The 11,071-nt window shown below is 38.7% G+C and overlaps 1 protein-coding gene across 1 annotated transcript; it reads right to left on the reverse strand.

The window, feature by feature from the left end:
- Positions 1–2,569: 2,569 nt before the first annotated feature.
- sav1 (salvador family WW domain containing protein 1) lies at positions 2,570–9,318 on the reverse strand. The gene is made up of 5 exons (XM_054613501.1): positions 8,974–9,318; positions 7,284–7,811; positions 4,569–4,839; positions 4,242–4,397; positions 2,570–2,818 (listed from the first exon to the last, which is right to left on the reverse strand). The coding sequence occupies exons 1-5, from the start codon at positions 9,065–9,067 to the stop codon at positions 2,605–2,607; spliced, it is 1,263 nt and encodes a 420-aa protein (XP_054469476.1). The 5' UTR covers positions 9,068–9,318; the 3' UTR covers positions 2,570–2,604.
- Between the last annotated feature and the right edge of the window lie 1,753 nt (positions 9,319–11,071).

Consider the following 11,071-nt stretch of genomic DNA (forward strand, 5'->3'; position numbering starts at 1 on the left):
AGTCCGCTTGCAGTGTTGTATTTACGCGGTGATCCTCTCTATATGTGCGTTTGGTCTTTGAGGTTGAGGGGTGGGGGGGTGTGTAAAAGGGCGCGCTTGGTTTCCATTGTGATGTGGAGGTTGGGGAGGCGAAAAAAAATCATTGTTGTGTTTCTCACTGAATGTTCGAGCAAATCCGAGGAATGTAGCTACACTGTGGCCACTGAGGAATCAAACATGTTGTTATTAGGGCGGGGGCGACAAAAAAAAAAAAAAGAATCCTCATTCCACATCTCTTTCATCATCTTCACACACTTTAGTTGGATCATAGTGAAAGAAGCCAGGCCCTGATTTGGGGTTTTTTTTCTATCAAAAACAGCTTGCATTAGTAAACAAAAGGCTTGTAATGGTGTTTGAAATGTTGGGCTTCGTAGACTGTTACCGTACATTTGTATAACTGTGGTTATTGTTTTTAGCTCACTGAAGAACCCAGAGCTCACTGGTAAAACATCTGCATCACATACAGCTGCAGCATTGAAATGTTTTTTTTTTTTTTTTTTTTATGGTCACCGACAGTACAGGAACTCTGTTATGCATATTTAGCAAGTTTATGCTGAGGTTTGACCTCAAGGGTTGGGAAATTTAAAGGCACTGCAGCAGAGTGGCTTCTTGAGTCTTCCACAATGTATAATCAACATGAGTGAGGCCTTCACGCAAAAAGAACCGTCGAATCCAGTTAAAGACTCGTGAGGTTTTAAAATCCCATTTCCTTCTCGGCTTTCTCCATTCATGAGTCAGAAAAGTAGCATTATTGTGTTTGCGTTTACGCTCTAAATAATAAATTGAAGATTTTATCCGTGAAAAAAAAAAAAAAAAAAGCGAATGTATCACAAGATGTTATTTTGGGGGATTTAACAATTCATTCCTGAACACTTAAATCATCTCCGGATGTCGTGGGAGCCTCAAGTGTACTGAAAGGTCAAAATGAGTCAACCTCTTTAAAGTCAAGTTTCCACACACGCATTTGCAAAATTGCAGTTACAAGGAAATAATAAAGTTGGACCAAATTAATGAATCTAGAGGAGTTATTTCTTTAAAAAAAAAATGCTTGTTTGTTTTTTATATCACGTCATATTTTTCAGTTTTACGACAGAAGAAGTCTCGACATTGTTTAAGGATCAAAGTGAAAGTAAACAACTAAACATTCAGAAGTGTTTTTTTCTTCACTGCAGACTTTATTGCTTATGTTCTGTATTTGCAATTCACAAAATCAGATATGTACAGAGTGATGACACCGTTCTGAAAAGAAGCGATGATACCTTCTTGCATAGTGAAGGACTCATTGAAGAGCGGTTCTCACAAAACCCATTCCACATTTCACTTATCAGAAACCCCTTTAGGACATTCAGAAATGTTTGGATTGCTAGTCATCGTCGTAAACAGATTCCCATTTAACCCCTTATTTTCACCCGTCGAGTGAATTGATTAGAAGGTAGTACCCGTTTCTACTCGACAAAACCTCCAGGATAAACACATTTCTGAGTGTCTTAAAACAGCTTAAGCTGATTTATTAGTGATCAAAGGAATTTGTTTCCAAGAGGCTGCATTTCTTCCACAGAAGAGACGTGTCAGTCCATAAAATAAGGCATTACCAAGGCAAGAAATATCCCAAAAGAACAGAACAAGGAGAAGCTGAATTGCACTCGTTTGGCAAACTTGGTGTGTCTTCTGTAGTGTTTTATAAAGTTCCAGTAGCTTATTTATGTTTCATTATGCACACACACATACAAACACACACGCACACAAGAATATTCCTGACTTACAGTAATGCCAAGAGCCACGAGATGCTTAAACCACTGCATCAAATGTTATGCTTCATCCAACAAAACGTCTTTAAATAAAGACTCGTTTCATATCAAAACTTAAATATCTGTGAAAGTTTTGTCGGATTGTCTTATTAAGGATATGTCATAAAAAAAGAGAAAAAAATGCACTTTTTATTTTATGTAAAAGTGTGGTTTCAGTTTATGAAGGCATCAAACAAAGAAAAAAAAAATAGTCAAGAGAAGTATTTCATATAGAAACAAATTAGATGAAGCTGCCTGTCATTTTCTCCAACAGGAAATAATGACGGAGTAGCTGGTGTATTAAAATTGCTGCGTTTTATTTTATATATATAAAAAAAAAGAAGGCACAATCTCAGGATGTTTTTGAACAAATATCCGTAGTTTCTCAGACTCCGTTCTCCTCCATCTTAAAAACAGAAATCCAAACAGCATTCAGTTCTCAGGGCAGTGGCTGTAAACGGCACCGCGAGTCTCCCCAGATGTAGCACATTATAGGTTCTTCTTCTTCTTCATTGGAGTGTTTTTCAGTCACATGGTCATTCATAAATTGAGTGTCACATAGGGGGTGTGTCTTGACTTCCTGGCTGATATATTTGGATCAAGCGAAGGCACAGATGTGTTTGGTAAAGAGGCAATTAAGAGTCAATCGTGATTTCAAAAAGGAAACCGTGACCGCTCCCAAACTGTGGCGACCTCAGAGAGGAGTGGCAGCGGGAACGCCCCCCCCCGTACGGGCTGTACGGGCTGTACGCACACGCACACACACACACACACATCATCACATGTTCCCAATGAAGTTCTTGTTGGGTTGTTGGGCGTACCACTGCTGCCGCTGTTTGCGGGCCTCCACCTCCGACAGCAGCGCCTGCCGGTACGCCTCGTAGGATTTGACGATGTGTTCGAGCTCCTTCATGAAAAGCAGCTTCAGCATGCCCTGATACGTGTCCAGGTCTGCCAGCTGGAACAACTCCCACTTCAGGATGTGGTCGTACCTGATGTAGAAGGGAAGATATTCATGCTACTTTAAACAGGTTCTTTGGGATGTTTTGGACGACCACGGCCAATATTACCAACAAGAGGCCGACCGTTGCTGCATTGTTGAGACTGAAGCTGATATTAATATGTGGGAATTAAAAAAATTGGATGAAGCTATATCTGAGTAATATTTGCTGATACAGCAATTTCTTGTTAAGTCATCCAATGACTGATACACCAATACCAATATATATGTAATAAGCTAATATCGGCTACTATATACGATGCGTCAAGCTGTACTATCAAAAACCTACATAAGGACGCTGACATACGCTCAATACACATTTCAACTGACTTCAGGAGTCACTAATGCATATCAATATTTGGTACTAAAGATAGAAAGATTCCAAAAAAAGGATGAGAAGAAGAAGAAGAACACATGCTGATAGTCAAAATAAAAGGTGATGCACATGTGTTATGTAAGTCCTTAACACATGTTTAAGGACTTAAGAATACAGACAATGTGCTTTGCATTTTGGTGAGAAACAAATCTGTATTTGCCAACAATAAAAACTCTACTGGGTACTATTTGTTTCTCACAGCACCATAGCATGTGGCTTGTATCGTTTTCACGTTTGTGTGTGTGTGTGTTTGTGTGTGTGTGTGTGTGTGTGTGTGTGTGTGTGTGTGTGTGTGTGTGTGTGTGTGTGTGTGTGTGTGTGTGTGATCATGGCTAAATTTGGTCCTTGAGACGCCCACTATAGTGGGAACGACCACAGAAGAGCTTTTGAGTAGTTTGCAAGGTGTTTATATTTCTGTTTGGGGACTTATTGTTTTATAGTACAAACAATAAGTCAATCATAAAAATAACTTATTTCTGCCATAACCAAAAATAGCACTCAGTAGAGTTCAGATCTCCGCCAGGTGTGTCTGCAACAACCACTGCTGTATTTTTTGATTGAATGAATACAACACACGTATGGCCTTTAAGGCGTCGTACAACACACTCCATTCAAACTCAAAAACAAGCGATGATGTATGCAGGCAATCGGCTCAAAGTTATCTTAAAAGATATTTCATACAATCTTGCAAAAAAACTAAATAAACCTAACCTAGCTGTTAACCAAACACACCGTCCAAAACACTCAAAGTGAGCAAATAGTTTCCCCCCCCCCACTGTGTCTCCGAGCGAAAAGTAGCTGCCGCGGGTTGGCGATGCACTCAAGTGTGTTATCACTAGCAGCTCTGAAACCACGAGTGGTCCTTGAGCATGCAGCCAAAACTAGCCACCCAAAATATTACGCAGTTTGCTGCTGCAGCAGAATGTGAGATTAGCCGTTGACAGACACAGAGGTGCACACACACACACACACACAATCGCGGACAGACGGACGCGACATATCGCATAATCCTCCTGGTGAAGATAATAACAGAACTCACTTGAGAGGGGCGCGGGCGTAAACCTGCAGCCAGTCTGGGATCTCGGCTGTGTGGTACGGGTTGGCTGGCACCAGCACCGGCTGGTTCCTCTCTGCAGGACGTGGCTGATAGGTCACAGGAGGTGGTAATGGCGGAGGCTGATCATAGCGAGGCACACTGGAACAGACAGAGGTTATATAGTATTTATACCATATTTCATCGGTTTCATCTTAAAAGTCTGTGCTCATAACCAAGGTCAAATTTGTAAATGTTCCAGTGAGCATTAGGGGCTGTGAGGGGGAATAAAGAGCCACACAACATCTTTCTCTTTCCACTCTGATGACGTACCTCGGAGCACAGGGGTGCCGATACTGTGCCCTCTTGTTGATGTGATCCACGTAGTAGACCCCGAACTCGGCCGACTCCACCTTCTCCCAGCCCGGAGGGAGCCCCTCCCTCTCCAGAGGGTGGCTCCAGTGTGTAGTGTTCGTGTTGTGGTCGATGTAGTACTTCCTGCCACGGATGGTCCAGTCAACGGTCCAGCCGCCCGGGAGGGGGATGTCCTCTCCCGTTAGATTGGAGAGGTTCCCCAGGGACTTGGCCTGTATTCGACCTATGCCTGAGGGAAAACAAACATTTCTTTTTAGAAAACCAAGAGGGAGATATTTCTGACCGACCATCACAGCAGAGCAGCTGTTAGCCAACAGCGCCGCTGGGAAAGAAAAACGTATTTTTGGGAAATTCCTTTAAAACAGCATGTGTGGGAAAGGGATGTACAGCATTTAAAAAAAGGTCATTTAAATGTGGAAACTGAACATAGATCGGGATAACGGAGGAATGCAATGAATCACCACTTAAAGCATGATACACCTTATACGTATTGCAGTGTGATTGCATTGACTCGGTTGTGACGGAGCATCTTATTCTGAGCGACATCATTTGATGAATGGTAGGAAATGGGATAGTTGTTAGGTTTGGACAGGAAGGCAGAGATCTCTGCACGGCCAAACATATACGCACTGGAGCTTTCACCGGAAGAGAACAAACCACTGAACTCCCCAAAAACACTCTCTGTGAGAGCAGACAGCAGAGTGGGTTCACTCAACAGGTCCAGTGTTTTAAATTGGTGAATAATGCCGGCGAGGAATGTTGAGCCAACAGCTGTGTGGATGAGTTAGACTCATATCGTGACTCAAAACCAAATGACTGGAGGGAACCAGAAAGGGTTGAGAAAAGACACCAGAATGTGCAGCAAATGAAGTATCTCGAGCAAAATGGCGGCTACAATCTGATAAATTCTGCACGAGAGTGACAGCAACAGAGCTGGAACTCTTTGCCAACTGCTGAGTGAAGGGACGGAATGTGCGAGCGCTCTGCAGAAATGCACTCCTCCTCCTCCACTTCATCATCATCATCATCATCATCTCTGCCCTTTTCCTCAGAAAAATGGCAGAGAGCCACACTCACTGCAAACCTACAGCTTAATGCATTACAGGAATTCCACTGAAGTCAGTCGAGCGCAGACCATTATTTTAACAACTGCTGATGCAGAATTTACTGAAGAAGTGAAGTAAACTCATATAAATAGAGTCAGTGATCAACTAAAGTATGAATCACCAACCACATATTTTCACAATACAATATGCATGGTTATCTGATCCTACATTCTTACCAACCTTTTCCCTTAAAATGAACACAGATTTTTTTTTTTTTAAAGGACCAGAAATATATCTGTTTTAATGTTTCCCTGCATCCAAGAGCAAGTTTGAAGTTCTTCCCTGCTGTGTCCAAAACCAGCGAACACGATGAGCACATTTTAAAAAAATGTTTCTGGTAATGGAAAGTAAAAGGATAATGCTCATGATGATCTTGTGTGAACAACAATTAAAGAACAAATAATAAAACTACGTAGTGTGAAATGGTGTGCACCCATTTTAACTCAAAATAGACACCAGTAAAGGGCCAGATTTTCTTGGTGAAAATGAATATAATAAGTATCATTTCAAACTGCCTTCAATGCCATTTTCTGTGAAAAATTTGAATTTTTACAGTACAGAATAATGCCATTCCTGTTAAAAAAAAAGGAGGCGTCAGCGGATTGTGGATAGATGGCTCCTTCAAAACAACTCTGATTACTACTCAGTGCATTATGCATCACCCTTACGTGTGCAGTTCAGCTGTACAGAAAAACAGAACTGATGTACAAAGATGATTCATAGAAGAGAGCAGTCTGAAGCTGAGACATTTGACTTGGGGCGGCCTGCAAATTGCTAGTTTGTTGGCCGAAGTATTCAGCAAACAGAGAGGTGAAAAATGCAGAGCCCCCTAATGCTTGTTTAACTTCCCTCCAAACAAGGCTCTGTGATATGCGATAGGCGGGCCCGACATAATGCTAAACCATATCCACGACGCTGACAAGTCAGCCACATAATAAAAGGTTCTCTATCGTTTGGAGTGGGGTGGAAAATTCCTGCGACCCCATAAACATTTAATCTTGTAAAATTACACACTTACATCATACTAATGTTAACAATGTAGAGCAGCAATTTAAAAAATATTCAATCCCTCAGGAAAATTGAAATAAAATTGCTCTTTTGAGTTCTTCAGTAACAACCAACGGCTTGCATTCTTTTCCCAGTGGCCTATGTATGGTCCAAAACCAGTCCATAATACTTTTATACTTCAAAACAACAATCATACATAAGTACAGCTTCTAACATTTACTTGGGACCCTTAAGTTGTCAATGTTTTCTTAACATTTTCCCCAACAGACATATCTGAAACATTGTAGACTTGTTGTTGTGATCACTTCAATTTCATGTCTCAGAACTTGCAAGTAAAGTAAAGTAAAAAGCCATGTTGTTTTTTCCTCCATCAAGAGACTATGACTGCCTGCCGTGTACTTTCCGAAACCGTGTGTACAGTTCAAGAATGCTATTCATGATCTTTGTCCCATTTTTAACTTTTCCTTGCTTCCAATTTCTTGTCCCATCCTCTTGTTTACTTTCCAAAAAAGAGGAAATATCTAAACATTTCATACATTATCAAACATTTCATGTTTACCTGAAGGGGGTCTGCTTGGAGCTGGGGGAGTGTGTTGTGGTGGAAGTCTTTGGAAGTTGTGTTCATTGTGCTCATAGTATCTATAGTCCTCAGGAAATCGGTCCGGGACCCTCCTGGGCTGGCGCTGCTGCTGCTGCTGATGCTGCTGCTGCTGCTGCTGCTGCTGCTGCTGCTGCTGCTGCTGGTTGTCATAATAAGGTTCAGAGGGGTAGTAATACCGGGCAGCGTCTCCATTCTCAGACATGGGGATCACGTCTGTGAGAAAAGACTGTGAGGAGCCTCCGTACTCGTGAGGCAGGTCTCCCAGACTGCGAGGCAGGTACGGAGGTGCAGACATTCGGTGGCTCTCTCTGCGGGCCACCTCTTGAGGAGGCCTCTGCACGGGGGCACGGAGAAAACTCTTGTTGCGGGACACAACGGGCTCCCGGGTGGGCGGCACAGGGTAGGAAGAGGGCCCCATGTCTGGCAGAGGGACCTCCGTGCGTCTGGGAATAGTGGGTCCATGACGGATGAATGAGGGCATAAGATCTGCAAGCGGGTAAACAAGGCAAGTGCATCTGTTAATATCAGTCAACACAGAGGTAGTATCAATAGACAGTGAAGAATGTAATGTCATGTTACGTAGTAATCAAATACTTTGCTTGCGTACAGTTTGAGGATACTTGCAATATACTTAAGTATTTACTCCACTATATTTCAGGGTAAAATATTGTACTTTTACTCCACTGCATTACAAAACAACGGTCATGTAATAGAATATAATTTATTGTCACAGTGTAAATGACACTATGACAATTAAATATGACTATTTAATTACCCAACCATACATACCGTAGTAGTTCAAATTAGCTCCCCCTTTAACAACAACATTAAAACTCTACTTACACTTTTATTAATCAGTAATAAAACACATTCATACATGGACAGATGCCATTCTGTCTGCATGAGTATTTTTACTTTATAATAAAGATGACTCATGTATACTTTCATAAATGTTGTTGCTTATAAAAATATGTAATAAAGTGCCTTTAATCTCAATGAAGTATTTTACATTACATAGAATCTCTACTTGAAGTACATGTTTAGACTGATGTACTAAGTAATGATACTAATGGATGAACCACTTTCTATAATAACAGAATATTTAACATCAAGATCAACTCAACAAGTCAACAGCTGATGACAACTTCATTTAAATTACAACCAAAGGACACAAACAAACTAACGAGCAACAAATCTGACTTTTCAGAAGACAACTCTGGATGTAGCTCCAGGAAACAGTTACAAACAAAGGCAATAAAGAGTCAAATACTTCCTTTAATGAGCAGTTGTGTGTTCTCACTATCAATATGAGTAATAAGTGTTATCTGTACACTTCTGTTGACACTGCAGCTGATGTTAAAGAAGCTAGAAGACCACTTAGCTAGCTAGCTAGCACCAAAAAACTTCAAAGTTAGCTATTTGTTTACGGTGTAAAAAAACCCTGATATAAAGTGTATTAATATATAAATAAACACATTAATGTGACACTGTATACTGTGACACATATACTTATACATGTTGGATATTATATACTTTTCTAGTTGTTGTAAATAAAGTTTGTTGTCACAACCAGCAAGGCGAACAGATGCTAATGCTAACCAGCTAGCATGCTAACCCTGAGCTAGCATGCTAGCTTGGCTGCGCTTACTTCTCAGGAGCGGCGACGTCTCCTTCTTCACATACTTCCCGTGGACCTCGGCTGGTTTCGACGCTTCTTTTTTACTTTTCTTTCGCGAGAGCATAACTCAGGGCTCGCAGGGGGGTTATCAACAACGAATGTCGACCCTGCAACCATCCCGATCCGTCTGGGGAAACATTGTGGGAAAACTTGAGGTGAAGCTAGCAGCAGGTTAGCATGCTAGCTAGCTTAGGGGGGGCTGCTGGGAGAGAGTGTTTCCTCCAGAGGTCCGGTCCGCTGTGAGCTCCACTCCCACCGCAGGGCCTCCTCCCCGGGAAGGCTCACTGCACAGACCTGCCCACCAGTCAATGACACACCACTGACACACAGCATGTTAGGATCAAGCCTTTGCATTAATGTAGGAATTTTTTTTTTATATTAAATCTATGAGATCAAGTTTATGTTGCATATATCTTTAACATGCACATGTTTAGAATATATTTATTTATTTTTATTTGATCTTTTTTTTTTTTTTTTTTTTTTTTTTTTTTATTTATTTATATATGTGTGTATGTATGTGTGCAGGGGTTTAAAAGTTCTGTAAAATGACAATAAACACAGTTAAAAATAAATAAATACATAAAGAAAAGAAAAAAGCTGAAAAAGTATTCAATGTGGCAATACATTACTTATTTATAACTAAAACACCTACATTAAAAAATGTCACATAAAAGCATACAATTTACCATAAATGTAAAAAAAAAGTTAAATTAAATTAAACCTATGAGATCAAGTTTATATTGCATATGGCAATACATTATTTATTTACAACTAAGACGCCTACATTAAAAAAGCATACAATTTACCATAAATGTAAAAAAACTGTTAAATTAAATTAAATCTTTAACATGCACGTGTTTAGAATACATTTATTTATTTTATTTGATCATAGATGTGTGTAGGGGTTTAAAAGTTCTGTTTTTTTTATTTTTTATCTCCCACTCAAACTTTAATCTTTATTAACTATTTATTGTATGTTTTGGTTTTACATTAAGGTTGTTGTTATTCCTTGTGTTAATGTCCAAACATAGATGTGTGTAGGGGTTTAAAAGTTCTGTAAAATGACAATAAACACAGTTAAAAATAAATAAATACATACAAAAAAAATGTTAAATTAAATTAAACCTATGAGATCAAGTTTATGTTGCATATATCTTTAACATGCACGTGTTTAGAATATATTTATTTATTTTTATTTGATCTTTTATTTATTTTTTTAAATCTTCCACTCAAACTTTATTTTAATTAGATGTGTGTATGTATGTGTGCAGGGGAATAAAAAGTTAAAAATAAATAAATACAATTAAAAAATGTCACAGTGTAAAAATAAATAAATAAACATGAGAAAGTTTAAAATCTTTAAAAAAGCATACAATTTACCATAAATGTTTTAATGTCCAAAAAAATGTTAAATTTAAAAAAATCAAACCTATGAGATAAAGTTTATATTGCAAATATCTTTAACATGCACGTGTTTAGAATACATTTATTTATTTTATTTTATTTTTTTTTTTTTTTAAATCTCCCACTCCTATGAGATCACTTTATTTTAATTAACTATTTATTGTATGATTTTTTTTTTTTTTTTTTTTTAAATCTCCCACTCCCACTTTATTTTAATTAACTATTTATTGTATGTTTTGGTTTTACATTAATGTTATTCCTTGTTTTAATGTCCAAACATAGATGTGTGTATTTATGTTTGTAGGGGTGTAAAAGTTCTGTAAAATAACAATAAACAGTTAAAAATAAATAAATACATAAAGAAAAGAAAAAAGCTGAAAAAGTATTCAATTTGGCAATACATTACTTATTTATAACTAAGATGCCTACATTAAAAAAATGTCACATAAAATCACATAACTATTACAATAAAAATGTAATAAAAGTATCAAAAGCAAAACAACACACTTTGCAGAATGGTCCGTGTCAGTGTAAATATGTTTACATCATTTTTGTTAATGCATCTGCATTTAAACAGAACTTAAACCCTAGATGGTGCTAATGATCAGTGTATGTATACAAAATATTATTGTGAAAAATACATGTAAGGGAGTATAAAGTACAA

This window comes from Anoplopoma fimbria, chromosome 15, assembly GCF_027596085.1.
Source record: "Anoplopoma fimbria isolate UVic2021 breed Golden Eagle Sablefish chromosome 15, Afim_UVic_2022, whole genome shotgun sequence".
NCBI classification, from domain to species: Eukaryota; Metazoa; Chordata; class Actinopteri; order Perciformes; family Anoplopomatidae; genus Anoplopoma; species Anoplopoma fimbria.

Coding starts and splice junctions, on each gene's coding strand:
- sav1 (XM_054613501.1), bottom strand. CDS start 9,067: ATGCTCTCGCGAAAGAAAAGTAAAAAAGAAGCGTCGAAACCAGCCGAG. Junction 4,840..7,283: donor TCCAAGCAGACCCCCTTCAG/GTAAACATGAAA, acceptor GTTTTCCCTCAG/GCATAGGTCGAATACAGGCC. Junction 4,398..4,568: donor CGGCACCCCTGTGCTCCGAG/GTACGTCATCAG, acceptor TGTCTGTTCCAG/TGTGCCTCGCTATGATCAGC.